The following is a 20229-nucleotide window of genomic DNA, read 5'->3' on the forward strand; positions in this document are numbered from 1 at the left end:
GATGATGACCTGCCTGCAGATCAGCTCTGCCTCCTAGACACTAGGCTAAAAACTGACCAGCGGCGAGGGTATAGTCCACCTAGGCACATTTTTCCTACCTAGTATCAGCCTCCTAGCTGCCGGGTCTATATCCATGGTGCCATGTCCCCCAATGTTAGAACAAGAAAAAGAAGATTTAGATCTCTATCCATTTACAACTTCTTACACGTTTGATCAGCAGGTGGCAGTGTAGTACAATTGCACGATAGAGGGCATATTTGCCAGAGGTGTATACAGCGTTTGCCCACCTTTAGAAGTGAACAGAGTCTACACTGTAGAAAGGGCTCAGCATACCTGGGCAGTGAGCAGATCTACAGATGGGATGTACACCTCCCGCTCGCTGGATGACAGGTGACTGGACGACATCAATTTATCTGCATCTCCTCCAACAGGAGCATCGCAGCCTTCCTACATGTTACAAAGTATAGAAATATAGAAGTATTTTTTATAGAATATATAAAACCAGAGCACCAATGGAGTCCAACAATTGCAGCCTGACACTCGCCTCGTCCTTGTCCATCTGGATGCCTATCTTGATGGAAGACATCTCTTTTTCCAGATCTTCAAGGTTCTCAGTACAAGGAAGGGAATCCACAATGATACTGCACCAAATACGGGGTCCAAACTGCTCCCCTTTATGTGCCAAGCGCCAGTGAGAGGTGTAGGTTCCCTCCAGCGCTGGGGCCACAAATTCTACAGATAAGATGCCCATCTGACCCGGGAGCAAAGAGGGAACCGGAGCCTCTTTCTGGGATGACGATGATAATGTCAGATTTCCCCACATGAACTTCAGCTGTTGAAAAAGATGACATTAATATATCTATTAGTATAATATATTATATCCATGAGCCAGAGGACATGATAGAGACTAACGAAATCCACAACCTGAACTACCTATTAGGATACTGCATAAACACGAATCCATACAAAGTCTATTGACACTGCTGGAGAGGTGAAATAGGAGCTGAGGGCTAACATCAGTTATTTGACTTGAGTTAACCCAAATGGCATTTGAAGACATATTTCAGGTAACGTGTATTATACAGGTGGTCGCCTACTTAAGGACACCCGACATACAGACGACCCCTAGTCAAAGACGGACCTCTGCCCACTGTGACCTCTGGTGAAGCTCACTGAGTGCTATAATCAGCTGTAAGGTGTCTATAATGAAGCTTTTTTTAAAAATCCTTGGTCCAATTACAGCAAAAAATTTTGAAACTGGGGCAAAAATTTTTTTTTGTCTGGATCTACAATTATAAAGTATACAGTTTCGACTTACATACAAATTCAACTTAAGAACAAACCTATGGACCCTATCTTGTATGTAACCCAGGGACTGCCTGTACTGAATATTTAAGTGACTCAAAATCAGGAAAAAAAATACCCCTCATCATCAAAATCCATTGTGATAAACTAGGGGCACTTACTCATAGATCCAGGCACCGTGACTGTGGCAATCCTTTTATATTTGTTATCCATGGCCTCCTTCCTTCTAAAAATCCACTGTTAAAATGACGCTTAAGGGCATGAAGGGCTCCTGCAGCTTCACAGGCTGTTACACTGTGCAGGAGCACTTCCCCCATCCCATTTTGTGCCGAAACTTACTCTGCTCCTGCAAGATTACATCAGGCAGAGGGGGTGGGAAGACAGCACAGGTGGGAGATGGGGGGGGGGGGGGGAGGAAATGGGTGAAACAGAGTGACAGTCTGTAAAGTTGCAGCACAGAGGTGCTCTGGTAACACCCCCAGAGCCCTTCTGGAACATTAGCATAATTTTAACAATTAAAACATTAACACAGTCATGGTGCCTGGATCTATGAGTAAGTGCCCCTGGTTTATCTTGATGGATTGTGGTAGTAAAATGTAGCATAGTTCAAATGTGTATCTGCAGATGCAAAGTTAATAAGTAAATTACACAACCATTTGTTACAGTATATTCATGAGTTCAAAGGTTAAAATGTTTCCTGCAATAACAGAGATAAATTGGCTCAAGTTCTTGTAGATATATATCTAAAGGTATGTTGACTATATGACCTGAATGTGCATAGGTAACCACCTAAGGGCTCATTCACATGACTGGGAGGAGAGAGTGGCCTCCATAGATGTGCTCGCGCCGTGACCTGGAGCCATTGAAATCTATGGGGGCCGTGACCTGGAGCCATTGAATACTATGGGGGCCGTGACCTGGAGCCATTGAAACCTATGGGGGCCGTGACCTGGAGCCATTGAAACCTATGGGGGCCGTAACCTGGAGCCATTGAAACCTATGGGGGCCGTGACCTGGAGCCATTGAAACCTATGGGGGCCGTAACCTGGAGCCATTGAAACCTATGGGGGCCGTGACCTGGAGCCATTGAAACCTATGGGGGCCGTGACCTGGAGCCATTGAAACCTATGGGGGCCGTGACCTGGAGCCATTGAAACCTATGGGGGCCGTGACCTGGAGCCATTGAAACCTATGGGGGCCGTGACCTGGAGCCATTGAAACCTATGGGGGCCGTGACCTGGAGCCATTGAAACCTATGGGGGCCGTGACCTGGAGCCATTGAAACCTATGGGGGCCGTGACCTGGAGCCATTGAAACCTATGGGGGCCGTGACCTGGAGCCATTGAAACCTATGGGGGCCGTGACCTGGAGCCATTGAAACCTATGGGGGCCGTGACCTGGAGCCATTGAAACCTATGGGGGCCGTGACCTGGAGCCATTGAAACCTATGGGGGCCGTGACCTGGAGCCATTGAAACCTATGGGGGCCGTGACCTGGAGCCATTGAAACCTATGGGGGCCGTGACCTGGAGCCATTGAAACCTATGGGGGCCGTGACCTGGAGCCATTGAAACCTATGGGGGCCGTGACCTGGAGCCATTGAAACCTATGGGGGCCGTGACCTGGAGCCATTGAAACCTATGGGGGCCGTGATCTGGAGCCATTGAAATCTATGGGGGACGTGACCTGGAGGCATTGAAATCTATGGGGGCCGTGACCTGGAGCCATTGAATTCTATGGGGGCCGTGACCTGGAGCCATTGAATTCTATGGGGGCCGTGACCTGGAGCCATTGAATTCTATGGGGGCCGTGACCTGGAGCCATTGAAATCTATGGGGGCCGTGACCTGGAGCCATTGAAATCTATGGGGGCCGTGACCTGGAGCCATTGAAATCTATGGGGCCCGTGTGAATGTACCCTAAGATCTAATCATACAGAGGTCTTGGCCTTTTACCTGAACTGCCCAATCCCTTCTTCTTAAAGCAATAGATTCACCAATTATATACTCACCCTGATAAAGTTTTGTGGCCCTCAGGCAGAAGGACACGGTCTTCCTGCATTGTCCCATGTCCTGCTGGCTGAACCTCCTCCGGAATAACCACTCCCATATCAGTGGTAGGAGGGGCATGTAGATGACACAAGTCCTGCTGCCCAGGGACCTGAGGTTCCCAGTGGTGAACTGGAAACTTTATCAGGGCAAGTATAATATGGTTGACTCCGTTAAGTGACCACAATTAAAGTGGCCAACCCCTTTTAACTGCACTTTCTTTGTTATGGTCCCCCTTACCCTGACCTACACAATTCCTGGAAAATCCCTTCAATACTACTTGAACAGGTGTAGGAAAGGCATTGAGCAGGTAAAGTCTCCACACTGTGGGATCAGGATGACGTACGATGATGTGCAGCGCGTACGTCTTACCTTAGTGTCCAGGTTCCACTTAACGTTTCCGGTGTTCTTCATCCGCCAGTGCTTGATGAACCTGGTTCCGGGCTGGAGGTGGGTACCATCAGGTAGGTTCTCATCAACAAATACAGCGCTGTATGTGGGAATGAATTGGGAGCATGGCTCCATAGGAATTCTGCAAAGAGCAGCAAAGGGTTAAATTTAAGACAGAACCTTCATTCTGGGAGCGCACATCACCTTTATACACATTAATAAGCAATCAGTAATGCAGTGTATGTACATGAGGAACAAGGGCAATAACAAGCACAGGCGCTCGCTCTGCCACACCCTGTCTGTCCATGTGTTACACTCACTGACACATGGAACAATGTATACCCTACACACGGATTCTATCAAAGACCCCTTTAAAGGAAATCTACCAGCAAAATCAAGCATGATAAACCAGGGACACTTACTCATTGATCCAGGCACCGTATTCTTCTTATATTTGTTATCCTTGGCCTCCTTCCTTCTAAAATCAAGTTGTAAAATTATGCTTATGAGCAAGAAGGGATCTGGTGTTACCAGAGACCATTTGTGCTGTAGCTTCACAGACTGTTACAGTTCCCACCTCCCACTACATGAGATTACATCAGGCAGAGGGAGGGAAGAAGTGCTGAGGGAGTAGAGGATAGGATGTAGCTGTGAAGCTGCAGCAGGGAGGGGCTCCGGTAACAAGCCCATAGAGTCCTTCATGTTCATTAGCATACTTATAAAGCTTTATATTAGAAGGCAGGAGGCCAAGGATAACAAATATTAAAAGATTACTACAGTCACAGTGCCTGGTTCTATCAGTCAGTGTCCCTGGTTTATCATGATGGATTTTAATGAAAATACATGTGTCCTTACAAGAGATTTTCTAAGGATTTTCCCAATTCAGTGTTGTATTATGGAGGACTGTTACTCATCTTACAGAGATGATTAGTGATCGTCTGACAGCAAAGACCCCACTGATCACAAGAACAGTTGTCCTCCTTATTTACATATAGGGAACATCCCAATTTATCTTCGAGATAAATAATAAAAAACCCCATAGTTTTCCCACTAATGTGAATGAAACAATAGCAGGCAGCTGTTTTGCTGTAGGGCACATACATGTACATCATATATAGCACAAATAGGAGGAGCCATTGCTCAGAGATAATGATTTGGAAACAGCCCGGGGACATTAGTGACTGAACATTGCCACATGGAAACCGGTTCTTCCATATTATTGTCTCTGCCCTGCGTTCTTGTCCCATGAGCAGGTTGTGAGGAGGGACCGGGTGCCATGAGAGCTGCTAGTACTTCATCAGAAGAGGCTTCTTCCATTTAAAAGACCATCTGGTCTATCTCTACCCTGCTGCCTGTACACATGCACACTTGGGATTGGCTAAGTATGCATGTTGTAATGTAAAACATGAAGAAAGATGAGAGTAATATTACAGTAACTATACCTAGGTCCAGGATTACCTGGTAGCATGATATATGGAGCCTATAATTGTAACTAGGATAAAGTGCCTAGGGAGAATTATTATACTCCGGTGCTCCTGCAGCCACGACCCCTTGTCGCAGCAGATACATCAAGAGGCTTGGGCCTTGTTATGTATCTGGCAGGCACCGCGGCTGCCGGGCAAAACTACACCTGTTCCGTCTAGGCTTAGTTTTGCGTAAAAACCAGCAAACAAAATTTTGCTGCTTTTTCAAAAGAACGCAGGCGCAGGGCGGGAACCATACACGCTGGTCACAGAGGAATTGTATATTTCAAATATGCTACAATAAAGAAAAAAAAAGTATTTGGACCACGCTGGACGTGAATTTTTTTCTTCTATTTTACAGGGCAGGAACGTCGTGTGCCCTCCCACTCTGCCCTCTATGCCCCCTCCATATCCACATGGCGTAGAGGTGGCGTGGTCGCTGTTACAATGCAAGAATTTGCAATTATTTCATTGCTTCTATGCCAGAAAACTGGCCTAGTAGCAGTAATAAATCTCCCCGTTTTTATTATTATATATAATATATATTGTTATTATATAATTTCCATTGTTTTGATTCATTTTATATGGTTTAATTCGAGTTGTTTCTATGAGGAATCCTGAGATCTATCTCCTGAGAGTATAAATAGCTACACATGATACAAGTCTGCAATTGTGTTTCTGAGCGTTTGCTCAGAAAAGGCCTTGTACAGCCAAATCAAGTTTTGTTTTTTAATAATATGAATTGAATGAAATGTAATTAATTAATAAATAAATTAAAGGGCATCTACCACCAGGATGAATGATTGTATGCAAATGAGCCTCAGGGGATCCAGGCTCCATTAACACACATGGAGCCCCTCTGGCTCATTTGCATACAGTCCTTCATCCTGGTAGTAGATGCCCTTTAATTTAATGGATCCAATGCCTTGGATTTCTCACCAATATGAAATGAGTGCTGTTAATGGGAAGCAAGGGACAGAGTTGTGTGATGCATGTCACTTGGGTGTTGAACCTCAGATAATGCCACTTATGGCTGGAACAATAAAGTGACATTGGCTCCACTGCAATGGATCTCATCTCTCCTCTTGAGCAAATTATAGAATATATCTACAATCCTCCAGATAAAAGTATTAATAAACTACATATATAAAACAGTTCCATAAATGTTCTTACACAAGAGGACTACTCTCCGGCGGAGGTTGTGGAGAATCCATGGGATGCCAGCGATGGATCCTACGATGCAGCTTCAGCTGTTTCTCCAGTTCCTTCACCTCTGCTTTACGCTGCCGCTTCTCCGCTCGCAGACGCTGCTTCTCAGCTTTCAGGAATGTTTTGTGCATGTGCTTCTGGAATCTGAGGTATAAAAAGCCTTTAGGGTTACTGCACCCGATCTGGGGTCAAACTTATAGTAAACTTTATCACGGTAATGATAAGATCCTAATGTCTGCACGGCCTCCTCCATCAGCCGGAAGCCAATAATGCACGGGACACCTACAGAGGCTCCCGCAGATCCCGGGAAACTTTAACAGGGCAAGTACAATATGGCTGCCCTATTAACGTTTGCTATAACTGTCTGATGCTTTTAAGCTGAAATTTGCCAGGGAGTTTTTGCATGTAATAAATGTGGATTTGCAGCAAACTCCCAATTCTGACACAGATTCTACGGAGAATTTTCTCTCCCACTGAAAGAGGAGGGATATTTGTATCTGCAGCTCAAACATGAAACATTGGACACAGAGTAATCTCAGTGAATACAATCTACTGTAACATGCAGCAGATTAGGACATAGCCCTCATGCATGCGGCTGTAAATGGCAGCCACGAGGTAGCCACACAAATAGCCGCTAGCTCAGGCCTGCAAGTGATTTCTATTATGTAAGGTCAGGGTCCGGCGAGACCACTCCGAAAATCTAAACAGGAATAGGCCCTGCTCTATATTATAATGGCGCTGCATCCCCACAGCAGGAACTTACTGTAATTGATAAGTAGCCTAAGGTTAAACCAATCCCAGAATATATGAAATCCCTTATCTAGAATCCCTTACCGGACTTGTTCCATAGAGAAAGAGGGTGGTGCATGTGGCTCTTCTGCACATGGCTCAACTGGCCTTCTCATTTTAAGAAACAGATGATTTGGGTCGTGGTCACAACCTTCGGCCTCGCACTGTTCACAGATGCTAAATGATGAGCAAGTGCTATCAGGAAATAAATGGAGAGTGAAAGAAAGAAAAAAAGTAACAAGGATTTTATAGGATTACATTAAAATGGAATTTCAGGGATTCTCCAATTTGTGCACAATAGAAACAACATTTAGGTGTATATGTCCCACTTACCAAATACAATCCCATTACAGATAAAGGATATTTTTCATTTTCTAGTGTGAAGATGAACTCACCTGCACTGATAGCGTATGCCCAAAATCCTTTTCTTACAGTGACTGCAAGCCAAGAGCCAGTCATACAGAGAGCCCATAGACGTCTCCCGTTCTGGATCTGGGATAGGCGCAGACGAGGAACTGCTGTCTGACATCCAATCCTGACTCTGCGAGAGCCTATCCTTCATTATCTGGGTCACCTTCTCTACAGTTTCATGTACAATTTGCTCCTTGAACTATATAAAAACAGGAAAACTGAATAAACATAATGGAGCAGATTTATAAAAAGTGTCCTATGGTTAGACAGTGTGGGGTTAGACTAGAATCTTGTTCTGCACCAGATTCATATAAGTGTCTGCTGCTGGATGATATATCTGTCCTGGTATAAGACTGTCTAGTTGTACTCTGCAGCTCCTATTAGTTGGCTTACTTTACGTCAGAAAGTCAGTGGTATTTTTGGTGCAAGGCCTTTTTCGCGCCCCTTTTGTCGAGCTAGTGATAGGAGAGTGAGAAAACTTTCTAAAACCCTTTATAAATGTGGTGCAGAGTTTTTTTGTGCAAAATATGACAGAATTCTGTCGTCGACAGATTAATAAATCTCCCCCAATAACCGATAACATGCACAACACATCATCTATCATAAGATAATTTTGGATATACGATGTCCGACTCTTGGGGCCTATGTTTTGCAAGAATGGGGTCCATATTCTGCAATTTGAATACCGTAGATACTTGGTTGAGAAAGTCTCCATTTATTATCTATGGGTGTAAAAGAGATTGGTGTGTGCAGCGCTCTACACTCCCATAGATATCAAATCTCTATATCTCATAACACTGGATCCACATTTACCGTATATACTCGAGTATAAGCCGACCCGAGTATAAGCCGAGGCCCCTAATTTTACCACAAAATGCTGGGAAAACCTATTGACTCGAGTATAAGCCGAGAGTGGGGAAATGCATTGGTCACAGCCTCCCCAGTATATAATAGCCCGCCAGCCCCTGCTCCAGTGTATATAGCCAGCCAGCCCCTGCCCCAGTGTTTATAGCCTGCCAGACCCTGCCCCATTGTATATAGCCTGCCAGACCCTGCCCCATTGTATATAGCCTGCCAGACCCTGCCCCAGTGTATATAGCCTGCCAGCCCCTGCCCCTGTGTATATAGCCTGCCAGACCCTGCCCCAGTGTATATAGCCTGCCAGCCCCTGCCCCAGTGTATATAGCCTGCCAGCCCCTGCCCCAGTGTATATAGCCTGCCAGACCCTGCCCCAGTGTATATAGCCTGCCAGACCCTGCCCCAGTGTTTATAGCCTGCCAGACCCTGCCCCATTGTATATAGCCTGCCAGACCCTGCCCCAGTGTATATAGCCTGCCAGCCCCTGCCCCTGTGTATATAGCCTGCCGGCACTGCCGGACAGATCGCACAGAAGATATACAGGGGTCGCCGGAAAGGTGAGTTTAGATATATTTATTTTTTTGACTCGAGTATAAGCCGAGTTTGGGTTTTTCAGCACATTTTTTGTGCTGAAAAACTAGGCTTATACTCGAGTATATAAGGTACTTGGACAGTGCCGTTCTGATCAGTTGGATCCCAAACCATATAGTATTTATTCTCTATATTATGCATTAGGGCCACACACTTTAAGTAGAATAGTTCTATAGATTCTAAAAATAACCCACTTAATGGTCCAGCTCTGATCTTTTCAAAGGACTTAAAAAACTCGGAAAAAATACGTACTCTGTCCATGTAGCTGGTAAACCAGTCAGGAGGAGCTTGAGGACACACAACGTCTGTGCTTGGACTGTGTTGTTCCTACAATGGAGAAAATAGATCAGAATCATTCACCAACATCTCACAGTTCTTGACATAATTCTTGCAGTTCTCCGGTAGATCAAGAAATGTCCTTGCTAAAAATCACCTCTTTTAGGTGAAATCTCACCCATTTACCTATAATAAAATCTCCTCCAAAGTCATGTGCCTGAAATAAGTCATGTTTAGAGGCCGCAGGGGTAGCGTCACTTCAGACGCCATATTTCCGGTTTTATGGTACCTAGAAACTTGATTTCATATTAATGATAAGAATCTCACCTTTCTTGTCACATCAGGCTTGTGGTTCTGTGAGACGCAGAAATGGACTTACCAGCAGTTAAACAAATAGTCAGGAATGAGATTTTATTTTTGCAACTTGCATTTAAAACAGGAGATTAATCATACGCCGGCGCACAAGGACGTGCAGCAGCTTACGATGAAATCCCCATCCCTCCTGCACCGCTGGATCCATCAAGAGGCTCCGGCCAATGCCTTATGCAAGAAGAAATGTATAGATATATAGCGCTGGGAGCAGAAGGTCAAAGCTTCTCTTATGGTGCGCTCACACGTGGCGTCAACGCATGCGCTTTTAAACGCATCACAACAGCTTCGAAGAGGAGATTTGCCTGATTACATTGCTGTCAACATTCGCTTACACAATGTTAAACGCAATGTTGACAGCAATGTAATTTGGCAAATCTCCTTTTCTCAGCTGTTGCAATATGTTTCAAAACTCATGCGTTAATGCCAGGTGTGAACGCACCCTTAGGCTACGGTCGCATGTACCGCTAGTACCACATTTGCTAGAGCAACTCAGGCTCTAGCAAATGGAACTCAGGCTGCACCAGCGTTACGTTTGTAAATGCAGCGCTAGCGTTACGTGTGACCGTACCCTAAGGATGCAGGTACATGTGGCGATTAACAAATGCGTTTCAAAACGCATTAATCAGCAGAGAGAGATTTGTTAACATTTGCATTTACAAAACACTAAATGTGTTAATAACAATATGAAGGCATCAACATATCAATGACACCAATTCCTTGTAACTGTCAGAGCAGAATCTGATATAATAAAACATAATACTGCATTTTGATCCCATGAAATTACGGCTAAACAAGAACGAATGTTGCAAACGTATTGTAATTATTTGCTAGATTTGAACCAAGAGATGTGTTCAAAAAAGAGGCATGGTATAACACGTCCTCCGCCTGCTCAACCCACTTATTGTGAAGACACGGGTCAGGGACAGTATCTGTGATCTGAGACCTCAATCCCTCAGATGCAATGGTGAAATTATATCCCCGGAATCCGAGAGGTTACGTTTATTTAATGTCAAAGGCCAAAAGCAAAAAGAACAATTTGTCACATCATTAGGGGTTAACAGATGCAAGACAAACCTAAAGGAGCAAAACTAAAGAGTAGTAGGTTAAACCGAAGAAGTGCAAATAGATGAACTAAGGGCTCATTCACACACGTCTGTTATGGGGGCTGTGATAGACTTCTCTGGCTCCCGGAGACGGTGCGGTGAGCAAACAATATGTCACCGCACTGTCACCGAGTCAAGTGGACATGTGCTACATTTTGGCAAATCTGCGCCGTAGCTGCTTCTCTATGGAGGGAGGAAGGGTGAAGAACGCTTACCCCTCCTGGCCATGTGCTCGGCCAGGATCCAGGCAAGCACCTGGCTGTCTGAATGAGCCCTAAGAAAAACTACCACAGGAAAGGAGAAGCAATGTTTTATATGTACATAAACTAACTCTAAGGACAGACAGATAAGATGTTATACAAGATACACACAGTCTGCAAGTAACTGATGAACCAGGCAGCCTGGATGCTCCCTCCATCATGTTCATCCTACCAACAGTAAAGAGAAAGGAGACATCAGACAGAAAGATGAATACAGCGACACTATAGAAAACCTGGCAGGTTAATGTATATACCATCCACCTGTCAGTATATAGACGTCAGGGCTGCAATGCCAATTCCAACCTAACATACATTTCACTCTTATTTTCACATTGATAACCTATCCTCACAAGCAGCTGTTTGGCACTGGCCACCAATAGCACGTCCTGGAAAGCCAAGCCGAGGTGCCGCTCTCATGTGCATCAATAATAGCAGCGATGGACATTCAACAATTCAAGACAAACTGCACAAAGGAGCAAATGTGTAAAAGGAATAAAGGAAACAGCATCATAGACACTAAATAATACAAACATGGGGCAGCACGGTGGTTTAGTGAGGGGCAGCATGGTGGCTTAGTGGTAAGCATTACAGCCTTGCAGCGCTGGGGACCTGGGTTCAAGTCCCAGGGTCAACCTCTGCAAAGAGTTCTCTCCGTGTTTGCGTGGTTTTCCTCCCGCGCTCCAAAACATACTGGTAGGTTGATTAGATTGTGAGCCCCATTGGGGAAAGGGACTGATTTGGCAAACTCTGTGCAGCACTGTGGAATCTGTGTGCGCTATATAAAGAATTATTATTATTATATTATTATGGAAGAGGGCACATTAGTGTCAATAAGCTGCAATGTCCTACTAGTGTGACATTTTATTATATCTTGTAATCCTAAACTAATTGCTCATGGCTAGAATATAAAATCAAGACAAGATGTCGGATATACAGAACAAGCATAGCACAGGGCTTACGTGAACGGATATATAACCAGTCAAATAAATTAATCAGTCATAATCAGATAATATCAATCAGATTTTGGGGGAATAAGTGGCTAGACCCCTGACCCCAACCCAATAATCTTTGGGATGAACTAGAATGGAGACTGCAGTCAGGCCCTTTTTCCCCAGAAGAACCAGCAGAATGTTCTTTTGGATGTGTGGAGAAATGTTCCCCAATTCACAATCCAAAATCACATAGAAAGTTTTCTTAGAAGGGAAGCAGTTTTATATGGGATGTTATCAAGTTATAATAGTGTTACTTTAGTGTGGAGGTCAGACAATAACGTGTGTCCTATGTATAGAGGTGACTGCCGAGGACACTGTTTGGTTGCAAATGTGACTTACCTCAAAGGGTACAGCACAGAGATGCCATGCTGGCACAGATGACCCCATCTACAAGGTCTAATGTACAATAATCTGAGGTGTAATCCCTAGGCCTACCCCAATCCCTCTAACCCCAATCTCCTATATACTTGAGCTGGTGATACTTAAGATTCCCAACAATAAAACAATGTGGTTTTTAAACTTCTCCTTTAAATTGTTTACATTTCAAAATGTAAAAATGTTACATCTATATCTGATGTATTTGTACCGTTGTCACTGTGGAGATCTCTTCTATTTGTCTTTCTGGCGCTGCCGATCTGGCAACCAAGGATCTCTGCATCACTAGCGTTTTGTCTTCTCGTATGGTCCCACGCTCGGACGTCTCCAGTAGCTGGTGGTCTCTGACCGTCGGACCGCGCTGCTCCTGCTTCTCATACACCATCATATGGAGGATTCCTCCCTGGGACACTGCAACCTAATAGTAGTGGAAAAATGATAAGTAATGAACAAGATTTATACCACAAGTACAGGAAGGTTATCATTGTACTAAATATATCCGAATCTATATTCCTATTAAATACCGTATATTTATACCCAAGCTAAAAACTGTTACCACATGGATCCATGGAGTTGTAAGTCATTCAGAAAGTATATCTATATATTCCGTTTACAATCCTTTAAACTCATGTACAGCGCTATGGAATATGATAGCGCTATACAAAGATTATTATCAACAATGGGGCTGATGTATTAAGAGTTGTAATCTCAACAGTATGTACCATAAATTGCCACTTTATCACATCAGAAAAACAACATTCAAGGCTTGGTACATGGGGAACATTGTTTTCATGTAACTCATCTAATACCAATTCCACAATAAAATAAAATAAAAAATTAAAAAAATATAAACAATTACCTTTAATGCTTCCTCATATTCACCTGCAATAAAACACAGCATCAATAACTACTCATGTATATCTAACATGATGGTGGAAATCGCACATAGAACAAAGATCAGATGTCATGGGATGTCACACGTTATTAGCTTGCCCTGACGTCACTTTTAAAGTGAACCTACTCCCTAAAATACATATCTCGGAGGAGATTACAGTCAGGTCTGTCTAGTTTTCCTCTGTCAACTCGTGATTCTCATTCCTCATGCAGTTCGTGTGCCTCCGGCGCTGTATAATCATTACACAACGTAGACAAACACGCGCTGGTAAGGCTACACATGAAATAATACAGGCCAAAGAGAGAAACCCAGGGACATCTATCATAAAAAGGGGACCACAAAGAGGAAAAGCTAAATGTATGGATGACCAATCTTTAGGACCATTCACCTCACAGTATAGTGAATAATATAAAGTAACTAATATCTCAAAGGAGTACACTGACTTACCTTGGCTGTTCACAGATACCTGGAATGAGAGACGTAGAGAATTATTAAAAAGGTGAAAGTTAAAGTCACTGTATATATGGCCGCCTCTCACTTGTTTCTCCCCCTTAAACGGAACCTGCCACCACATTTGCACATATACAGCCAGTGACAGGTTCTTATAGAGCTCTAATAACTGACACCTTCTTTTAGCTAAAATTTTTTCCCTCACATCCCCATAAATCACCTTATATCTTTTATTACCTGGCATCAGAGGGGGCGTGTCCTGCTCATCCTGCCCCTCCCATCTACTCCTCCCCATGCCTTATGCCTCCTTACCGTTCATGTCATGTGACCAGTGTGACATTATCTCCGGTCCTTTAGCCTCTAAATAATAGAAAACTGTACCCCATGCATGTATCTGACCACATAAAGTCACAGCAGCCTCCATGGACTTCTACTCCTCTCCATCCTCCATGTAGGCTGCTGTGATTTCATGTAATCACATACATGGTGTACAGTTTGCTATTGTTAGAAGGCTAAAGGACCTGCGATGTTGTGAGTAGTCACATGTCATGAATGTAACACAAGGCACTGTGTAAAAAGATTGACACAATGAGGCTCATTTACTAATGGTCCGCCGACTGCACAAACGTTGGATGTTCCAACGATTACCAATTTGCACTGCATTTAAAAGGCTATTGTGGCGCACGCAACCGAATTCGGGCGTAATCGCGCCTGCCTTCATGCGACACAAATCGGGCGGCGGGCCGACGGACAATCTGACCGATTCGGACTGAGCGCGGGATTTAACATGTGTCACAAGAAAATGAATCAGGAAGAAGAAGGTGAGCTCCAGCAGATCTGAGCAGGGAGGGGACACATGCAGCAGGCATTGTTAGTCAGGGGGGGTCAAAACCTGGTGACAGGTCCTCTTTAAAAAGAACCTGTCAAGTGTATCTGGGACACTCAACCAACTACAGATCCTTCTGGACCTGTAGTATAGAGTTCAAATCACCCTAAAGAACTGGACCTGGATCCTTGTCTGGTTGCTGCTTAAAAAAAAAAAAAAAAAAAATAGCATTTACTTACCTACTGGTCCGTGCCCCATGTAAACAACCAGGGGCAGCTCAGCTTCCGGATGGCCGAGGTGGGCAGCCAAGCACACCCATACCGCATATACAGCGCTGGAAATAGGGACGGGTGGGCGATGATGCCCTCCTTGGCCAGTCGGAAGCTGAGCGCAGCGTGGCGTGGCTTACATCCCCTGTTTGTTTATATGGGGCATGGACCTGAGGGATGGCACCGCAGGACACCGGGAGGTAAGTAAATGTTTATTTTTTTTTAAGCAGCCCCTCCCGGCCACCAAGGTGCTTTTTTACAGTCTCGGACAACCCCTTTAAGGACCTGCGGGTGGTTTAGTGTCCCTACATTGATCCGCCAGGTTTCATTAAAGAAGTGGCTCACTAAAAAGGAGAGTCCAAATGTGAACTGGGCCTGATTTTCTCTTTGAGCACTTGTACCCGATACCCTTTACAATGTACAAAACCTACAGAGACACAATGTACAATTGTCTTACCTCTTCATTGTCCTCATCTATATACTTTAGCTGAATGTCAGTCAGGTCAAACGACACCTGCACCTAAAGGGGGAGAGGAACAAAATGGTGTTCAGAATCCTTCCCCTGGACTTGTATCTGTTGTCGCTACATAATAGTGACATATATGCACATACATGTATACTAATGCTGCAGGACACTACAGACAGTACACGGATCAGCAATAAAACGTATTCGGTGTCCAGCAGTTATTGGCCTGTTCTGTAGTATTTGTCAGCATTCTCTCCTCTTCCATCAAATAATTGGTTTTGTTTGTCTAATGAAAATATATACAAATTCCCAATATACCTCCTGTATACATTCCTCACAGTTTTCTAGATCTCTATGCGTTGTCCTTCTATAGGAAGCTTCATTGTTTACTTACTGTGGATAAAAACCTGTCCCAGGTCATGTGATGTCACACAGGTACACGGCTCGTTATATCCCAGGTCATGTGATGTCACACAGGTGCACGACTTGTTATATTCCTGGTCATGTGATGTCACACAGGTGCATGTCTCGATATATCCCTAGTCATGTGATGTCACACAGGTGCACGGCTCGTTATATCCCTGGTCATGTGATGTCACACAGGTGCACGGCTCGTTATATTCCTGGTCATGTGATGTCATACAGGTGCACGGCTCGTTATATTCCAGGTCATGTGATGTCACCCAGGTGCACGGCTTGTTATATCCCAAGTCATGTGATGTCACACAGGTGCAGGCTCATTATATATCCCTGGTCATGTGATGTTACACAGGTGTATGGTTCGTTATATTCCTACTCATTTGATGTCACACAGGTTCATGGCTTGTTATAAATCCCTAGTCATGTGATGTCACACAGGTAAACGGCTCCTCATTTATCCCTAATCAAGTGATGTCACAGAGGTGCACAGCTCGTTTTATATCTCTGGTCAATCACAGGTACACGGCTAGTTATATATCCCTGGTCATGTGATGTCATACAGGTGCACAGCTCGTTATATATCCCTGGTCATGTGATGTCACACAGGTGAACGGCTCCTTATATATCCCTGGTCATGTGATGTCACACAGGTGCACGGCTCCTTATATATCCCTGGTCATGTGATGTCACACAGGTGCACAGCTCGTTATATATCCCTGGTCATGTGATGTCACACAGGTGCACGGCTCCTTATATATCCCTGGTCATGTGATGTCACACAGGTGCATGGTTCGTTATATCACACAGTTCTGATTACTCTCTGCGATATAACGAGCCGTGCACCTGTGTTACATCACATGACAAGCGACACATTTCTATACACAGGAAGCAAACACTGAAGCTTCCTATAGAATGACAGCAAGCAGAGTTCTAGAAAACTGTGAGGAATTATACATAAAGTATATTGAACAATTGTATAACTCCTCATTACAAAAACCAATTACTTGCGGAAATTGGACAACCCCTTTAATATAAAGATCCAATTGAAAGGTACTGTGGGAGCACAGGCAAAGCTTCTGGTTCATTAATTTACGCTTTTACAACTTCAAATAAAATAATAAAAAAATAATTAAAAAATCATAATAAAAGCACAACAGCTTCAGCCGAGGCTACATTCACATCTCTTTTAAAGGGGTTGTCCAGGAATAAGTACAGGCGGTCCCCTACTTAAGGACACCCGACTTACAGACAACCCATAGTTACAGACAGACCCCTCTGCCCACTGTGACCTCTGGTGAAGCTCTCTGGATGCTTTAAAATAGTCCCAGACTGCAATAATCAGCTTAAAATTGTCTGCAATGAAGCTTTATTGATAATTCTTGGTCCTATTACAGCAAAAAAATTTTAAACTCCAATTGTCACTGGGGCAAAAAAAAAAAAATTGTCGGGAACTACAATGATAAAATATACAGTTTCGACTTACATACAAATTCAACTTAAGAACAAACCTACAGTCCCTATCTTGTATGTAACCCGGGGACTGCCTGTATTTTTAAATACGTGCCTGGGTTTTTTTTCAAATAAAATAGATGTTATACAGGCAGTCCCCGGGTTAAGTATAAGATAGGATCCGGAGGTTTGTTCTTAAGTTGAATTTGTATGTAAGTTGAAACTATATATTTTATAATTGTAGTTCCAGACAAAAAACATTTTGGCCCCAGTAACAATTGGAGTTTAAACATTTTTTGCTGTAATGGGACCAAGGATTATCAATAAAGCTTCATTACAGACACCTTACAGCTGATCATTGCAGTCTGGGACTATAGTAACATCCAGAGAGCTTCACCAGAGGTCACAGTGGTCTGTCTGTAACTATGGGCTGTCTGTAAGTCAGTGTCCTTAAAGGGAACCTACCACCACAAATCTACCTATAAAGGTAGATCGGGTGGTAGGTGGATCAATGGGACGTGAGGATAGCCCTTTTAAGGGATAACCCTCACGTCCCCGCACTTTTTTAGTAACTTTTATTAGCCTTGTATGCAAATTTTCTTATGCGGCTACTGGGTGTGGAGTTTAATTAGGGGACCGCCTGTACTTACCTCTCTCCCCGCTCCCGTTCTATCGCTGCACCGTCCGTCACTGGCAGATTCTGTTTTAGTACAGAGACTGGCGGTGCTGATTATTATTACAAGGCAAATGTCCGCTGTGTCTGTATGCAGCCAAATCCTCTGCTATGCATGGATATAATTGGTGGGGTGGAGATCTGTTACATGTCCTGTCATTTAACCTTCTCTATTACACCCGGATGGAGGCAGGGTGTCATAGGGAAGTGTTATGTTCACAATATATTGTCATACAAAAAAATGCAGTATAGTCGGAACTCTTGTAAGATTGTAAGCTCTTGAAACAATAGGAATGAGGGCCCAGTTTTCTCTGACCATGCTATCACTACTCCATCTTATTTTATCGGTGTACGTCCTGCATGATCTGTACAGCGCTACGGAATATCATGCGTTGTATAAATAAATATTTAGCAATATTATTATACAGTCATAACCTAAACCAAGCAATAGCCTAAACCAAACCAAGAGTTGAAAAAGAACTGAAAAAAAAAATATATACCAAGTTGTAAACAATACAGTAACATTTTAATTTCTACCCCATCCTAAATTATTTTTTTTTAAATGATAAACATATTCAGAATCTTCATGCCTGAAAATGAATTATCTGATGCAGAGCATGATTGGAACATTTGCAAAAATCATCATCAGCCTCAATGAAAACAACAGCTCATCCCACAAAAAAGACCCCATCCACATCTCCTTAAACAGAAATATTAAAATGTTATGGATCTCATAATTTATTTATTTAATTTTTCGTCCATCAAATTCAAGTATACATAATGTGGTAATCTTTTTATAGAAATGGCCTCCTTTGTTCAAAAATCAACTTTTACAATTATGCTAATGAGTCAGAAGGGTTCTGGTAAGTATTACCAGAGCCCCTTAGTGCTGTAGCTTCACAGAATGTTACACTGTCTCCGTTTCTGCTCAATCAGCACCCTCCTTCCTCAGTCTAATGTAATGTCACTGCAGCAGAAGAAGTTGAGGGACACAGTGGGAGCGTGAAGTGCTCAGAGTTAGGGCCCATGCACACAAACATATGGGGGTTTATATATGGCTGCATATACGCCCCCCCATAGTTGGTGCTATGGTGGTAAGCACAACGGCCATGTGCCACTATTCTCTATGGAGAGGGGAGGGGCACACTTCTCCTCCTCTCCAGCGCACCCCGACATGTGCCCGTACAGCTACAGCTGGGCAGGCATTCGTTAATGTCAAAGGACCCTAAAAAAATGGGTTTATTTAGATGGTAGATTTTCTTTAATAATAATAATTCCTTTATTTATACCGCCATAACATATTACACAGCGCTGCACAGTGCTGCCAAATCAGTCTTCCTTTTACACCTGTATAAACGTGGTATCTCCATGATCACTTGGAGAATTATAGGGAGGTGTCATTTGGACTGCAAAGTGAATATAAAACAAAGCCAGGAAGAAAATAGCCCAACTGTGTTTATTTGTCAAGTTTTCACCATTTGGCTGCCCAGTACATTGCACGGAGTATTAGGAAGTGCAAATTATCTCGCAGATAACATAACATATAGTAATGTGGAAATTGTGGCTTCTACAGGGCAGAAAATAAAGACCTAACATTGGAAAAACAGAAAAGGGTTAACAATGTATTTGCTCTTCTGCAGACAGGACACCACCTTCGGGTCTCCTGCTCTGAACATTGTCACCTGACTTCATGATTCACCTTGTACCTGCACTTTATGGTTCTGTACAATAACAATCCCTGGATGACTCACTGTTCCTGTTTCTATGTCACAAATAGATAAATTTGCTTTGTAATAGGAGAGGCCTGAGTCACGCGCAGAGTCAGATCCTGAGAAGTAAAGTCATCTGCAGAGTCACAACTTAGTGCAATAGGGAAAATCTGACTGGGGGCGAGAAAGGCTGGGGCGATGGTGAATATCATGGATAATCCCTTATCGGTATAATAATAATTCCTTTATTTATATAGCGCACACAGATTACAGAGCACTACACAGAGTTTGCCAAATCAGTCCCTGCCCCAATGGGGCTCACAATCTAATCAACCTACCAGTATGTTTTGGAGTGTGGGAGGAAACCGGAGGACCCAGAGGAAAACCACGAAAACATGGAGAGAACATACAAACTCTTTGTAGATATTGACCCTGGGACTTGAACCCCGGCCCCCAGCGCTGCAAGGCTGTAATGCTAACCACTAAGCCACCGTGCTGCTTTGTACTCTGAAAGTAACAGAGCACCAATAGGATCTACATGGTTCAGATATGAGCCGCTCCCCATCTACCAACATAGAGACCATAACTTGTCAAGCGAGTACAACACCGGGTCAGTAAGGAAATATCACGAG

The 20229-nt window shown here is 43.6% G+C and overlaps 1 protein-coding gene across 3 annotated transcripts in view; it reads right to left on the minus strand.

The window, feature by feature from the left end:
* The window catches only part of NBR1 (NBR1 autophagy cargo receptor), a 44926-nt gene that overhangs the window by 18619 nt on the left and 6078 nt on the right, over positions 1-20229 (minus strand). For 2 of the 3 annotated variants that reach the window (XM_072111774.1, XM_072111773.1), the window contains exons 3-14: positions 15338-15400; positions 13783-13801; positions 13300-13322; positions 12652-12858; positions 11185-11241; positions 9315-9389; positions 7598-7812; positions 7248-7397; positions 6378-6557; positions 3724-3883; positions 545-832; positions 334-447 (exon numbers count right to left, since the gene is read on the minus strand). In XM_072111774.1, the coding sequence (XP_071967875.1) occupies positions 334-447; positions 545-832; positions 3724-3883; positions 6378-6557; positions 7248-7397; positions 7598-7812; positions 9315-9389; positions 11185-11241; positions 12652-12858; positions 13300-13322; positions 13783-13801; positions 15338-15400 (1551 nt within the window). The remainder of the gene's footprint in view (positions 1-333; positions 448-544; positions 833-3723; positions 3884-6377; positions 6558-7247; positions 7398-7597; positions 7813-9314; positions 9390-11184; positions 11242-12651; positions 12859-13299; positions 13323-13782; positions 13802-15337; positions 15401-20229) is intronic. The other variant, XM_072111775.1, reaches the window with a different exon arrangement.

Source organism: Engystomops pustulosus, chromosome 6, assembly GCF_040894005.1.
Source record: "Engystomops pustulosus chromosome 6, aEngPut4.maternal, whole genome shotgun sequence".
NCBI lineage: Eukaryota > Metazoa > Chordata > Amphibia > Anura > Leptodactylidae > Engystomops > Engystomops pustulosus.